Source organism: Melanerpes formicivorus, unplaced genomic scaffold (assembly GCF_026170545.1).
Source record: "Melanerpes formicivorus ecotype bairdi unplaced genomic scaffold, bMelFor1.0.p_v2 SCAF_62, whole genome shotgun sequence".
Lineage (NCBI taxonomy): Eukaryota > Metazoa > Chordata > Aves > Piciformes > Picidae > Melanerpes > Melanerpes formicivorus.
Window position 1 is genome coordinate 3,453,980 of NW_027142414.1, and position 15,943 is coordinate 3,469,922.

At 41.9% G+C, this 15,943-nt stretch overlaps 1 protein-coding gene across 5 annotated transcripts in view; it reads left to right on the top strand.

Moving 5' to 3' along the window:
• Positions 1-965: 965 nt before the first annotated feature.
• Positions 966-15,943, top strand: part of PAPLN (papilin, proteoglycan like sulfated glycoprotein) — a 57,314-nt gene continuing 42,336 nt past the window's right edge. The window contains exons 1-3 of one of the 5 annotated variants that reach the window (XM_068162176.1): positions 966-1,125; positions 1,266-1,280; positions 12,224-12,286. In XM_068162176.1, the coding sequence (XP_068018277.1) occupies positions 12,230-12,286 (57 nt within the window). In that variant the 5' untranslated portion in view covers positions 966-1,125; positions 1,266-1,280; positions 12,224-12,229. Of the gene's footprint in view, positions 1,126-1,156; positions 1,281-4,673; positions 4,735-10,913; positions 11,037-11,420; positions 11,557-12,223; positions 12,287-15,943 lie in introns of those variants that run through there. The other 4 variants (XM_068162177.1, XM_068162175.1, XM_068162180.1 and 1 more) reach the window with 4 other exon arrangements.

The window sequence follows — 15,943 nt, forward strand, 5'->3', positions numbered from 1 at the left end:
AAGTTTCATTGCACATCTTAGTGCCTTCCTTGGAAGATCCAGCATGTGGAGTTAGCTGAAGGTAGAAACTTCCTCTCTCCTTGTGAAAGCAAGGTTCTGTTTCTTGTGTTTTCAAATGAACTACTGATGGAAAAGGACTCTAAAACTGAAAGGCAAATGAAAAAGGTCAACCCAAAGTTAAGACTTTAAAGCTATTCTCTTAATCTTGGAGACCTCAGTCCTAATAGTAAGAAGGATTGAAATGCTGGTGGCTGGACCAAAATCTATTTTAATAGATCAGTGGTCTCTGTATTTCAAAAGGTATTTGTTTTATACTAATCAGAGACAAAATCAATGTGTGGGGAGGAATTATCTGTTTTCAAGCTAAAACAACAGCAGCACGTAAGTTGTTATGCAATCATTTCTCCAGTATCCACATGATTAACAGCACAAATTTTTCCTTGTAATGACTCCAACTAGATGACTTTTTCCTTAACAGTTTCTATGTTGCTAAATTGTTTCTTCATGGGATTTTTTCAGAGGGCTCTGAACTGCCTGACATTTGTTAGAGGGGGAAAATGGAGAAACCTGAGCTGCCATTGTCTTTGGTTAAATTCTGAACTGTATCCAAAGTGCTGGTATTTTCAGACCTTAGTGATCTGCTTAGCTCTGCCTAGAGGCAGATGTATCTCTAAACTGTATTTCAGTGCAAGTGTTCTTTGGTCAAAAGCATATCTGTGAACTGTGATTCAGGCTTTAGCTTTAAAGTAAAGGTTAAGTTTGGGAGTTTGTTTTGGTTTTGTGGGGTTTTTTTGTTTGGTTTTGGTGTTTTGTTTTGTTTTTTACAGTTAGGAAATTACTGAAAATTAATACTGAAGGGATCTGTGGATAACTGTCTCTCTTTTGATATGCTGCCTACAGCTAAAAGAAAGCTAGTTACAAAGGGCCCCACCCCTGCAATAACTTAAGACACAGTTTGGAGCTAATGTCTGCATGCACACAGGCTACAGGAGCTGGAAACAATTCCAAGGCGTGTGTGCGTGCCTGCTTCCAACTCTGGCTTTCCCATGCTGAAACGAAAACTCTTCTGAAGGAACTCAGAAGCTGCAGGGGTTAAATGAAATACAACTCTCCTTTTCCTGTGCGGTAAGGATTAGTAACCAAACAGAAGCTGGGGAGAAGAGGGCTTAAGAGCCACTGTTTGAACCAGAACATAAGAAAGGGGGTTTTGGAGCTTGGCTGCAGAGTGGTTAAGTGTCTCCAACTTTTGCACTCACCTTTCACAGGTACACTCTGAGAAGGTAAGAGCTGGCTTTGCATTCTGGGCTGTCTCCTATTCCTTCTACCTGGATGTCTCTTTCCTATTAGTCTTTCCAGTGCTATTTGTGCCTTTTAAACTACTTTTTATTTCCCACCACTTTTTCAGTTGAAAGAATACAACAGAGGGGAGACCAGAGTCCTAGTACTGCTACATTTTACTCTCTAGGAGGGAGAGATGTTCATGTATTTCATGAACATTAATCCTTTGCACTCACAGTTAATTATGCTGAGGCTTAATATAATTAAAACTGCTCTTTCCGATGTTGTGGCTGGGGGGAGCAGGGGAATGGAAGGGTAAGGTACCAGTTTGATAGGATGCTGGACATACCTGATGGGGTCAAACATATTTACTCTGCCAAAAAAAAACACAAAAAAACCCCAAAACCCACAGAAAGCAAGATAAATGCAGCAGAGAGAGTTGTAGTTTTTGCTGGCAGGAATAAAACCTTGCCCAGGTGCTAGGACTCTTGTGTCCCCCATCATCCCTGGAGTGCTCAGCTGCTTCTATTTATCTGCCAGCAGGTGTTGAGGGGAGGGAGTGTCTCCTAATCAGTCCTTCATTGCTTTCACCTCTGTGAGAGAGGGTCCATTTTGGAAGTTTTTCCTAGTTAGATAAAGCTGCTGGAGTCAACAGACCTGTTTGTGAAAGGGGAGGTTTGCAGGACTGGATCTCTCATCCCTGAGGAAATCTGATGTGTGAGGCAGGCCTAGAAGACAACTTCAGGGAGCTGGCACTGAGACGGTAATGGGCTAGTAACAATGTGGAAGTACAGTAGGTTTGCTTGATGCCTTGGTGTTCCTTGTGGGTGGTCAGGTGGAGATAGAGGAGCAGTTGAATTAAAAACTGAATGTCATAGCTTTGTTGAAGGTAATGTTAGTTCCTAGGGCATATAACAACTAGTTATAGTACAGGAGTTTAGGGAGATGGTGTGTCTGTTTAAGTCTGTCTGTAGACACTCTGTAAACACCTTTGTTTGTTATTTTTGCAAGTGTCTTGGTAAGTCTTGGAGGTTGTTTTATCCCTTCTGCGTTGTACTCATGAGCCCTTCAAAAGCTTCTGTGTAAGCTGACTTGCAGCTTACTGTTTTTGTCCTGGCTACTTAGAGATCTGTCACCCTCTGTAATGCCAGAGTGTTTCCCAGTCTCTGTAGATAGAGCCGCCATGACAACCCTGAGGCTTCCTCAGGTGCACTATGTTGACGAGCCAGCGTGCTGCACAGCCATGTGTGTGGGACCAACCTCATTCTGGACTCCTGGGACAAATGTTTTGCTATTACAGGAAGCGAAGGGAGGTGTCTGGTGTGAAGCAAAGGTAGATAGGACCATGGATCTTTGTCACAGCACTACCTTAAACTAATATTTGTTCATGTTAGTAAATGGAATGATTAATAAAATGCAAAAATATAAAACAGAGCAGACCTGCTGTCGCTGGAAGCTTTGCTCTTAGCAGATTTTCCTGTCCAGTGTGAGGTAATTGAGGCTCTTTTTTTTCATGCATGTTCTGTTGACCTCACACTGTGAAGCATGCAGACACCTCAGATGTGTTTGGCTTTAAAATATTTTGCTCTGTAAGTGTAAATGTTTGATGGCTTCACAGGAATAGTGGGGTGGGGGTAGTGTCTTTGTAGTATTTGCACGTTCCAAAACAGCTCATCAGTAAACACTCCACTCTGAATGTACCATTTGAGAAATGGTGTGTGATGAGTGATTTGAAGTGGTTTTCAAGCAATGATGTAGGTTTTTGTTTGCTGGTCTCTTTATATGTATACATTAAAATATAAAGTATAAAACCAAATTGCCTTAATGTTAGTGGAAAGTAACAACATCAGATGTTGCTGTACTAAGTGTAGTAACTTCCAATGTAAATCATTTATCTTTGGTTTGGGGATTGGCTCTCTCTCATCCAGCTACTTGGCAGCTTGGTAAAAGAGAATACTGGTAGAGATCATCTAATCTAGTTGCTGCAGGGATTGCTTGCCTCACAAATTAGGCACCAAGATTCAGTTGGAGTCTGTGTGAATGGCTATGCCCTGACTTGCTGAAAGGGTTTAGTGAACAGAAAAGGAGTTGTGTCGTTGCAACTGGTGTTCTTGGTAGTGCTTGAGTTTGAGTTAAATGAGCACATTTTATTCTAAAGTAGCACACATGCTCTGTCAAAATAGGGAACCTGTGGAGAAAAAAATCCTCCAGTCTTGACTGAGGCCCCTCTCTTTTGAATGCAGTGTAAGGCAGGCAAAATACTGTTCTGTGTCTCTGAACATGTAGGGCTTGCACTGCCAGAAAGCTTTCTCTTTGTTCAGTGTTAATAAAATGTTAACCTTAATATTAATTCATGTACCTTGTGACTCATCACTACAGAGGAAACATAGAGCTTTTTTCACAAGAGGATCAGAGCTGCTGGTTTTGTAGAAGAACAGTACCTCAAATACACAGGATGCAATTAGAGTGCTCCTCATGATTCATGTTAGAGGCTTGTTGATAGTTGAGTGAAGAGGGAAATATTCTCCTGATGGCACATCAATGCTCAGGGAACTCCAGTGGAAGTAAGTTGCTCTGTTCTTAGGCCTGTGAGAAAGATTATACAAAACTGATGATAAACCCCTCATAGCATAGCTGCTGAGCCTAGACAGTGATGGATGGCTGCTCTGATCCAATACAGTCATTTTGCAGTTGTTCTCATGGTGTGATGGACTTGTCAGAAGAACTTATTTCAGTGGAAATGATACTCTGCTGGATACAGCTTCGCTGTCTCATTTTTTTAACACTCTTGGACCTGAAATGTGATTTATTGTGTCCTATTCTTGTCTTGGAAAATGAGTAATAATGGTTGCTAGGTGTTTGAGAAGGGACTTTAGTAGAAAAGGGTTTGAGTGGGTGCCTACTCATATGCACAGTCTACATACAAACATTTGTTTATGCTTCCTCACACAGTAACAAGCTCCCCTTCTTGACATGCAGGCATGATGTATAGAAAACAAGTACCAGCCACTGCTTGTTTATTTCTCTGCTTAGCCCTTAAAGTAGTAATTGGAGGCTCTGGTTTTGGCATCTGTGGGAGAAACCAGCTTCAGAGCAAAGGAGCATTTTATTTTTAGATCACGCTGTTGTCATTTTGCTGTGATCACACAGTCGAGCATGTGCTTCCTTTGAGATCTCTCCAGGCACTGCGGTGTGATCGCACCCTCCTAAGATCATTTTTTATGAAGGTAATTTTTAGTGACAGATGAAAGATTCTGGGGCTGGTATCCTTAGAGACTGCAGCCCTAATTCCACTAGCACACGTTCTACCGCCAAAGTTTGTTAGTCAGAACTTCTGGGGGGGTTTTCCTTTTAATTCCTTTTGGTTCTCCTCACGTTAATCATCTTCCCCTCACAGATTAATGCAAGCAAGCCCACTGACTTCTCTGGGGGAATTCCTGCTTCATACCACTGAAGGTATGTCTGCATCACAGTCAGTGAGGGTTATTCCTTAGGGAGGAGACGTATCCATACAAGTGTGGCCTGCTTGGCATGTTGACAGATGAAAAAAACCAACTAGGTTAGATTAAAAAAAAAACAACCAACAGAACCAAAAATATCTCCCCCCAAACCAAAAGTATCTTAGGCTCCAGAAACAATGTAAAAGCAGCAGCAATCAAAACCCACATGAGGTTCAGGGTAAATACTCTGGTGTTTTCCTGTCTGTTGCTAGTCCCCAAGCAAACCAGTTGAAAGCTAACACAGGTGTTCCCTATGTATACTCTAGGCATACTGCTGAATGCAGTACTAGCATCCTCTCAGTGCACAGAGGGGCAAAGAGAGGAAGAAAGCAATTTGTGTTGTATTAAAGTTTCCTCTTGAAATAGTGCTTTTTATTATTATTATTTACATTTTTAACCCATTGCACAGTGCAGAAGTTTGCCATATGCAGATTTAGGATGAAGTTGAATAAATTTGGAAATAACTTTCAAGCTTTGAAATCTTTCCCTTTCCTAAAGAATTCTTCAAAAATTCAGATTGGAAGGGGTTAGTCTCAGCTGTTTGTATACAGTAGCAGTGCTCTGTGTGGGGTAATATTTCAGTCCAGGCAAAATAAGTCATATAAGTAAAACTTGAGCTGTGAAAGGACATTAATAAATGTAAAAGGTTCTCTTCAATTATGTTAGCGTTTGGCATATTATATCCTTGTCATGTATTTTCCATAGGCAGCTTGTGGCTTCTTGTTGCAATGTTAACTGTCTTAATCAGTCTGTGTGCACTTGTCATTATCCCTATGTGCTCCCATATTTAATTAACAGCTAAGCACAGTGAGACTACCAAAATAGAAGGCAGAATCCTATCTTTACTCCTTGTAATAAATCTCTAGCTTCAAACCTAATAATGGAAGCCTAGTTGCAGAAAATTGAATCTTAGCTGATATTAATAGGCACAGAAAATTGTCTTCATGAAATACTCATTTAGATCCCACAAAGGGCTGGCATAGTGACTACATTTGCTTGGAAGATGCTGCTGCTTCACTCACCTAAACCTTCATTGTGAATTGTGGAGAGTGAGAAGGCTGTAAGGGTGCCTCAGCCACTCCCCAATAGGGTATGACTTGAAGCCTTACTAGTACTTCTGTGTATTTCACAGTCTGATGTTGTTCTTGCCACAATTTTGTGTGTGATTTTGGTATTCAGATTAAAACTGTACAACAGAGGCAGCAGCTTCTCCAGGTGTGGCTGAACTCAGCATTGCTGTTCAAATCCTTTGTAAAAGCATTGTCAGTCTGAGTCAGCCACATTAGGTGGTGGCTTGGTGCAGATTTATGTGCCTGTTATCTATCAGGCTGAAGTGAAAGCCTATGGATAGAGCAGATGATGTAGAAGATGTTTGTATGTTAGCAGGAATTGGTTCTCCAGCCAGCTGGTTCTCTGCTGCTGTGCTCATTAGAAAGTTCTTGTAACTTTTTCATTTAATAAGGTGAATTTTAAAGTGATGCTAGATGTAAGTTTGTATTTTATAGAATCATAGCAGCATCCCACAGTTTGGGTTGGAAGGATCATTAAAGACCATCTAGTTCCAAATCGTGGCCATGGTCAGGGACACCTTCAACTAGATCATGCTGCTCAAAGCCCCTTCCAACCTGTCCTTAAACAATGTCAAGGAGGGGATATCCACAACTTCTCTGAGCAACCTGTTCTAATGTCTCACCACCTTCACAGTAGAGAATTTCTTCCTTGTATCTAATCTAGATCTACCCTCTTTCAGTTTAAAAGCCTTAGCCCATGTTCTATCAGTACATGCCCATGCAAAAAGTCTCTCTCCAGCTTTCTTATAGACAGTATATTTCATAATATGTTTAAAATTGCCTGAAAGTGTACCTCAGCAGGATTACTTCCTTGATGAGGACTCTTCAACTTCTAGCATGCATTCAGAGTGAGTTGGTAAATCTAGGTCTGTGAAGCTTTTCCTCCAACAACTTGTCTTATTTTTATTTTATTGTCTCTCCTTTCCCACTAAGCTCTTTCAGCCAGCCTTGTGTTTGAACACATGTATAAACATTTATCTGTTAGTTCATATGCAAACAGCTCTTTATGAATGTGCCTCACTGCGTGGTCAAGGCAAAGGAAATTCAGCATCCTCCCACTCAGCAGGCACATGCCCATCAATTGGCATCAATTTTCCCTAGCCCAGAGGACATCAGGCCCAGGATTTTCTTTGGAAGAATGTCAAACAAAAGATGGTTTGCTATAGTTGGGAAGGAAAGCAGGTATATTAAGAAGTATCTTGAATGTGGTATCCTCTGCCTAAAGGGGTGATTGGTTTCTTGGTTCCTCAGGGCTATGTGATGTGGTACTCTCCCTTGCCTTTGCTTGATCTTTTTGCTGTATGTACAGACTTTCCCTATCTAACTCTTCCACCAAAAACTTAAAAGGTGCTTCTCAGTAGACAAGGTAAACAAAGTAAGCTGGAAGCAAAATACACCGGATGTGTTTAGAAAAAGTAATGAGTACTAAAGCTAAAAGACTTTGCTCTGAGTCATTAACTTAAAAGTTTATGCCAGTGGATAATTGGGCAACATATTATCATCCTTTCCGGCTTCACACCTCCCTCATCTAAACTTCTAAACATATAACAACCAAGATATGATGTGTTAAAGTGGGGGTGGAGTTGGGAGTGGAAGAAAAGGAAGGCAATTCTGAAAAGGCACAAATGGCGGGATGACAGTGGCGACTTTGCTTGAAGTGCTGGATGTGCAAAACTTCACAAACCCCAATTCCTGTCTGTACTGAAAAAGGCATTTGCTGGGGCCTGCCTCTGGCTTACAAGCCATGCAAAAACATATTCTGTTAGAGCTACCTCAGATGGGAATAATAGATCCACATTGGGTAATTCACATTGCCATCTGGGAGACAAAATAAGCTGTAAGGACCTGTTGAAGTTGATATTGCTGTGTAGCTTTGCCACTTATCTCTGTGTCCAACTAAATCTTGTCTGGCAGTAGAAAAGTGGGAACCTTGAATAAGTCTTTTAATCTCCTGCCTATGAATCAGTCCCTGAACCCCATACCTGGTATAGAATAGAATAAACCAGGTTGGAAGAGACCTTCAAGATCATCGCATCCAACCCATCAGCCAATCCAACCCACCTAAACAACTAAACCATGGCACCAAGCACCCCATCAAGTCTCCAAATGTGTCTTTGAGCAAAGGATGATTTAGAAATGTGGTTCATAGGCAGAGGAAAATCGGTCTGTCTTACATGCTAAATGGAGAAGACCCACACAGCATGGGCTGTCCAGTTATTTTCAAAGGGAACAGAGAAAAACCCAGACCAAATCTGTGAGCAGAGGAGCTCATTAAACCTGTTTTAGTCTGATTTTTGTCATCTGATTCTGTAGTGTCTAAACATCTTAAGTTTTTGTTGAAGCAAGGCTGGGTTATTCATAACATCTCTTAAGTTCAGATTCCCTCTTATTCAAAAGAAAAAGTTGTCATCTACATGGATTAAAAGTCTCTGTGTCCCAGCCCAGTATCTTTTCCCTCAAACAAAGGTTAACTATATGTTTTTGAAAACCTGGAATTAGCTAATTCAAAGTTATTTTTACATGTATATAGAGGCAACATAGGTCTTGTTTCCCTAGGAACATGGATGTTGAGAGATTGTTTGGAAAGGAGACCAAATCTCAGCAAGCACTTAGGAACCTTGGTTTTGCATTGGGATGCAGGATTTGTGCACACAAAGTAAATGTAGGAGTCATTAAAACTGTTCTGGATTCTGAAACATATTCCTGGTCTTAATGAAGATTTGACTGATCTTGCTAAGCCTGTCTGGCCCTGAATAAGGGTTTATAACAAAGTAAAATATTTTTACAGCATTTTTGCTGGTTCCACTACAGAGAAATCTCCAGGGCTGCCCATCTGTCTTTTCTGGACCTTCTATTTGTTAAGACACAAGCTTATTTCCTGAGTAGGTTTAGTGTTAACCCCTGGAATAAGGATGTTTATGCCAATCTCCAGTTGTATTGGAATTATGTTCTCTCTAGAGTTATAAAATTCCAGCCATCTCCTTCTCCACAGGGAGAAGTAGGTGCTGTGCAGGCAGTTTGGAAAGGGCACCAGATCATCTTTACAGAAGTTCTGAAATTTCTGTGAAATATTGTTTGATCCATACTGCTCTGGAATAGAGCTAAGGGTCCTAAGCTGCTAAAATCAAGTTTGAACTTATCCAGTGTTCAGAGGGGCTCGAAGCAGTGTCTCTTAAAGAAAACAGCTTCACAGTTCAGGTCTGCACTGACTCTTTCTAACCAAGTTTACAGGTTGCTGGAACCAGTTACCACTTCAAGCCTTTTATTCATCTAACCTGAGCAGTCAATGTCAGAGGTGGTTGGCTAGACAATCTGAATCTCCTCTTGTGTGTAGAACAGAAGTTTTATCTGACCTCACCTCTAGTTCTGATTGAAGATTCTAGTTGTTTCTTACTTGTGTGAACTGATTCTCATAATCTCTCTTGCTGAGATATCTTCATAGTTCAGCTCAATGGCAGGAATTCCTCCATGTGAGCTTTCCAGCAGGTGTTCCATATCTTGAGCATAGTCACAATTTCCCCTTAGGCCCTGCTGCTGCTTCTGGGTGGAGGGAGGGTGGAGGTGCTATTCCAGCATGCAGTGGGAAAAGGGAGCTGGGGAGAGCTGGAGAGAATTGAAGAAGGGCAGGAGGCACAGGGAGCAGCAGCTGCTGTTGTTACAAGTGAGAGCACTGCAAAACACTGTCCTTTTCATTCCTTCCCCCGCATACCCAGCCTGCAGCAAGAAGAATGGCAAACAATCAGAGTAAACATATGCTGCTGTGTCCCAAGACCTACGAGGAGTGAGAGAGCCGTTAAATCCGGAAACAGAACTTGACCTTTTTTGGAGGTTTCAGGCAGTTTTCCATCTGTGTTGTGTGTGGTTGAAACTGAGGCAAAAGGGATCAGTGCTGAATACTACACCCAAGGATGCTTTTCACATAACAAGTCTGTGGAAGCTTGGAGAATCAGATACAAGATTTATTTTGCAGTGAGAGATTTAATGGGATAAAGAAGACCCTGTTCTTCCTTCTGGTCATCCTTCCTGGAATCTGTTGACTAGCACAATACTGTTGAATGGTCTAAATGTTTTAATGCTAAATTTGGGACATATGACAGCAATTCCCATGCAAGTGCAGTGGCACAAAAACACAAGTGAGCACCAGAGGTGTAACGTCTTGCTGCTTTGAGAGGACTGTCCCAAAGATTGAGTGCTGTCTCTAGTTGTCTCCTCAGAGAATCTTTTTATCCTGCATGGCTAAAAACCTCGAAGACACTAATTACTTGAAGAGTGCCAGGACTGCTAGTCCTGGTGATCTGATTCCCTAGCCTCTTCTCCACAAGCTTCATGTCTGGGGCCAGCTCCCTGGCTGTCTCTTGGCTCAGATGCCAGAAGTAGCTGGCAGTCTGTTAGTAGCAGAGTAAGGCTGCTGGAGCAAGGGATGTGATTTCTACAGCCATCTCTGTGAACCTGATACGTGCTTGGAATTAAAGATGTGAGAAGGGAGTGCTGGGGAAGAAAGCACTAAGCAGAGGCAGTAAGAAGGGAGCCGATCAGACTCAAAGATTTACTTCCATTTGACACCAACACCATTCAAGAAAGATGCTGTTCTCAGTATCCTTTGCTTCTAGTGTGAGGACTCAGTAAGCTGCTTCAGGAAAGGTTTGCTGTTTGTGTGCATGGAAACTGTAGCAAAGGAGTCTTTCTTGGCTGTCCTTCCCCTCTGAAAGGCTGTGGCTCTCGGATAGGGTGATGACACAGATCTAGCCTAAGTTTTGGCTGTTGGCCTTTACAGCATAGAGAATGTACTTGACTTCTTGTGGGGGGTATCTCCAGGTTGTTTCCTCCTTGATTTGAATGGGAAGAGAAGTAGTAGCATGTGTGGATAATAGAGGGTATGCTGTCTTCCCTCAGTTTCTTAAGAAGAACTGATCCAAAATTAATGAAAGTCTATTCATATAAAAAGCTCCTATAGCTTCATTTTCTTATGACTCCTATGATTGCTACACAGTACACAGGGAGAGCAGCTTATCAGTGCTTCTCTTCCCAATTACATTTTCCCTGTTCATTGCTATTTTACCCACAGAACTTGGTGCAACTGGATTTTCAGCAATTAGTAGTCAAGGAAACTACTTTGAAAAGGAAAAAACATGAAAGGACAAGCTTTTTATCCCTGGCACTGTGAATGTTTGGAGTGTTAAAATCCATGGTATGTATGGACTTAGAGAGTTGTAATGAGCCACAATTCAGTGAAACCTGGCATTATGAGAAAAATGATTGCCCATAATAAAGTAACCTGCAATATGCAAATGCTGAATTGAGCAGGTTTCATTTTGGATATATTTTGTCCTGATTTGATAGAAAATCATTGTTTCATGAGAATATCAATATTGTTATTACTAATGGTGATATGTATTCTCTAATTTGTCTGGATTTAATAAGCCAGGCTCAAGGAGCCATATGTGAAGTTTTAATATTAAAACAGCTCTTGTTACAATGACTGATGAGCTAAGAATGAAGGAAAAAAGTGGATTTATGCACTGTGAAAGGAATATTTCTTCATCTTGCATTTCCCTTTCCTTTCTGGATTTAGAAAGAAGCTTAGACCAGATTAAACTATGTTAGGAATATCTAGCCTGTCTTACCTTTCTGGACTCGGCCATCTGATTGTGAGGTCATGAGAAAAAGCCAGTCTTTAGTGGAGGAAGTGGTGACATCTTTAAACACTGGTGAGTGATGTTTGGTTTAGGTTTGGTTGTTGCAACTCAAAAGAGGAAGGACATGGTAGCACTAACGAAGTATTGTGGTTCTAAATGCTCATCATGTCCCAGTTTGTAGGAACTGTTGTATGCTGCTGTACCAGTCTGTGGCCTAATCTCCTTTCTGTCTCTGCAGAAGGGATTCATCAGCTACTGAGGGTTGAATCTAGCTATAGCTGTCCCTGAACTGTGGGATTTTAAATGAGCAAGATCACACATGAAACCAAGCCACACAGGATGAACATAGAGTACAGAAATGTTAACTGTGGAATTTGTTACCTTGTGTTGAATTCATTGCAGTCTTCAAGTACTTTATCATGTGTATATGTAAAAGGGTGTAAGGGCAGACATGCAACAGCATGCATCTTCCACTGTGCCCCTGCAGGGATGATGTTCTCATAATACCAAAGGAAAATTCAAGGAAATATTTGAACTCAGTAATTACATTTTGGCTTTCTGTGCAGGGTAATTTCAGTCTTTGCAGTTGCCTTCATCTCTCCAAGGAACATAGTGATAAAACTTCTCTCACCTGATTTCAGTTCCACCTCCATTTTTACTGTGTGATACCTTAGCTTTTTCACCACACCAGGAGCAAAGAAGCAAGCAATTCTGATCAATAATCTTTCTGTTCCCATAGGCAGCGATGAAGAACTTGTTCCTTCTGCTCATGCTAGCAACAATGCCACCTTCTGCATTTTCAGTAAGTAAAAGCTCTTCTTTCACTGTTCTGAGAAATGAAAGATGCTTCTGTTAAGGACTGTCAACATCTGTAACTCAAGTGTTTTGTAGAAAGTATTCCTGAAAGAGATAATGGATTCAAGTCATTGGGGCCTACTGTGGTACATGTTATGAAAAGTCTAACATGGCAAATAAATAACAAAATGCTGGTTGTGCCTTTGGTGCTAGGGCTGTTACCTGCAAAGCAGGGATTGCTGTCTGCTGCTTCAATGCTACAGAGTTGTCTCTTGAAGTAAAAAAGAATTAATCTTTGGTTAGCTGTTTGGGGTGGGTTTTTTCTCTCTCTCTTCTTCAGTCTTAGTGTTCTAAGCCATGTGATTTAGCTTTACTGGAGGAGGTAATCTTTATATTAAGCCAACTTGGTATTGTCAGAAAAAGAACACAGCTGTTGGGAACTGGGATTCATCTCTTCCTCAGAGAGAAGTGGGATCCTTCTAAAGTCAATGCAGCTTGAGAACAGTTTCTCCAAGTTTGACTTCAATTATGTTGATGAGTTGGTCATCTGAGGTAAAAGGTGACCTGCTGAGTAGAGTGGAAGTGTTAGCAGAGGAAGATGTGATATGTTTATTAGGTGCAATGGAACAGAGAGCGGGGAGGAAAAAGAGGTAATTATCACCTGGAGTAAGTGTTCTGTGGGAGTACTGAGGAATTATAAATATGCCATTAAAATTAATGAGTCTATAACTTTTAATCTCTAGTATGATTATGAGTTTCTGTTCCCAGATTCAGCATTTGCAAATGCTTTCTATGCCTTTGAAGATTAGGGATGGGAGGCCAGAAATCAAGCAGAGTTTGTTAGTCATCAGATTTCCTATCTTGCAGATGGCAATATGCTTAAATGAGATCTTGCTATCTTGCATGTATGAGAAGATGATGTATGTTAAAAGACCCAGAACAGAATGTGTTATATTCAGTTCCTCTGCTCACCTGTCCATCTCCAGGCTGGTGATTTTTTGGAAGGGAAATAACTGAACACCCTGGAACAGTGAAGGATAACATTTCTCTGTAGCTATTAGACTTTGTCACCTGCATGCAAACAGTAGCTGCTCTTGCAGCCATGGTGAATGATTTGAGAAGTGGTTGGCTTCCATTTAATTGCAGTTTTGCTGACATGCTGGATCTGTCCAAGCCATGAGGAAGCAAGAAGGTCCAGCAGCTCTCTGCTGTGACAATTCTCCTCTCTCTCTTCTTTTTTTTTCCCCCTCCTGAGGGAAGAGAAGAAATGGTGTTGGTTTCATATAGCCTATTCCTTAGCAGGATGCTCATGCAAGTAGGCTGAACCATAGCAAAAGATGGTCAGCTTATGAGAGCTGGCAGGACTGTTTGTAGTGTCAGCAGCTCAAGTGTCTGCTAAATGAAGCCATGCACCAAAGGAGCAGTGGAGGTGCTCAACTCCTGTGGGTGGGATTGCTCTGGTGAAGCTGTGCCTACATGCCACTGTTTCACTGCTGCAGAGCAGGAGTCATAGTCCTGCTGCTATAAACACAAATTTTGTGTTTATGTGGTGGGAGAAAGGAAGGGAAGAAGAGAAAGAGACTGAAAACTGAGGCAAGAAATACTCCATGGAGGGAAAATGTGTTGGAGAATTTGCTTGCTGTTTTCCACAGTTCTCCAGTCCTTTAGGGCTTCTCCTGAGATGTCACACTTACTGTAAAATAGCTTTATTCCATGTCACACAGGTTTGAAAAGGCCTCTTCCCTGTGGTGTCCTTCTGTAGTTCCCAGTGGCAGAGATTGTCTGGTGGCACGGTGTGTTTCCCTCACAGAAGGAGGATTTCCTTTGATGTGTAGTAGCATATCTCTAAGGAATTGAGACGCTCTCACTGTAACCATTTTAGACGTTAGATCCAGAGCAGCCTTGAGCTGAAACATCAGCACTTGTTTTGATTTTGCTCTCAAAGGAGCTGCCAGTGTAACAGCACATGGAGGTGGGTCACCTCCAGCTACACAGTGAATAATCTGCAGCCTAGGATGATGATGGTGGTGGTGGGAGCATTAAAAGCAACGGAAAAGTCTGACTAGCACATGTGGGCTTTATTACAGAATGAACCACTTGCCTCTTAGATCCATCCTGTCCACTTGATACAAACAATTGTTTCTTGGACAGCTTTTGTCCCAGAAACAGGTGTTGTGTGTTTAAGACTGGATGTCTTAACCATAGAGAAAAGTCCTCCAGGAGTACCAGAGAAGCACAAGGAGGTGGACACCAGAAAAGTGTAATCTTTGTTATTTCATTCCCATCGGCCTGCACCCCTATATAAACAGACATTACTGTCAGTTCTCCCCCTTTCCTTTCTCTGCACCCAGCACATGCCAGGCTGTTTTCTCTCTGGTATGCTGGGGGAGCTGTGGTTTTCTGCCACCTTGGCTGTGTAGCAAATTTCGTGCTGTGCAATTTATGCCTAGGTTGGGTGGGGAAGCAGGGAGGTATGGGGGGGAATTGATGTTTGGCCTGGTTGGAGGAAAGGTTTTGGAGGGTGTTGGCCTAGTGAGGTTTTGGGGGGAAAAGGCCAGGTGGAGAGCTGGGCCAGGCTGAATACAAATTTGTGTATTTATTTTGTATTTCTGCATATATTTGTGAATAGTATTTCCATTTGACCTTTCAAACTCTGTGGAGGATATTTATTTTACTCCTTTGGGGAGGTAAAATAGCTTTCTGTCCGCTCAACCCAAGACAGCAGGGAAGCATGAACTTGTAAACACACAGTCTGATAGTTCTGATGAAGCACAGCTGTAAAGGTGTGAACTGCAGGTTTATGGAAGGATGCAGAAGATAGATCTACTGGGAGTCATGTCTACTTGTGATTAAAGGGTGTAGATTGCCTGCTGCTTTTTAATCTCTCCTGCTTTGATAGTGGAGTAGCTGAACTTTTCTGCTTTATTGATTGTGAGGCTAGGGAAAGCAGCAAGCAGAATAAGGGCAGAAATGTTGACAGGATGGAGACTGGATGATAGGTTGGACTTGATGATCTCAAAGGTCTCTTCCGGTGTGGTGTGGTGTGGTCTGGTCTGCCCCGCCCTGCCCCGCCCCACCCCCTGCATCTTTGCTCACAGTCCAAGAGGGGCTGCTTTATCTGACAGATATAGTAGACAGCATTAAAGAGCACGAGAGGGCCCCTGGCTGCTGAGAATTTCCTGCACATTTCTCCCTCCTTGATAGGACCCACTAGACTCTTCCCTTTTTTCCTGATAAAATATGGAGAAGGTCTTGCAGCACTTGCAGTATCTGTCCCTTTTCATCAAGCTTCAAAGCATCTGTGAAAAGAGGTCACCAATTACTTGTTGCTGTATTGTTTGCATTGTGGTAGTACTAGAAACTACAGCTGGATGGTCAGAAGGAGTTGTGTTTAGGGGCTATACAAACAGAAAATAAAGTTGTCTCTCCATCTTATATATAGATGTCTCTCTGTCTCACACCCTAGCTGTTAGTGCAGAACTGAGATAGAATGGTCTAGTGCAATGTCAGACCACCTTGTCATTGCTTCTAGGGAGGTTGTGAACAGTGGCAGTAATGGAAAATGCCATATTCAAGTGTGGTTGTCATGATTCCTCCTGTGCTTTCAGAGAAGGATGAAATTATGTAAGATTGCCTGAGCTCTGTCCATTAGTGCTGCTGCTGG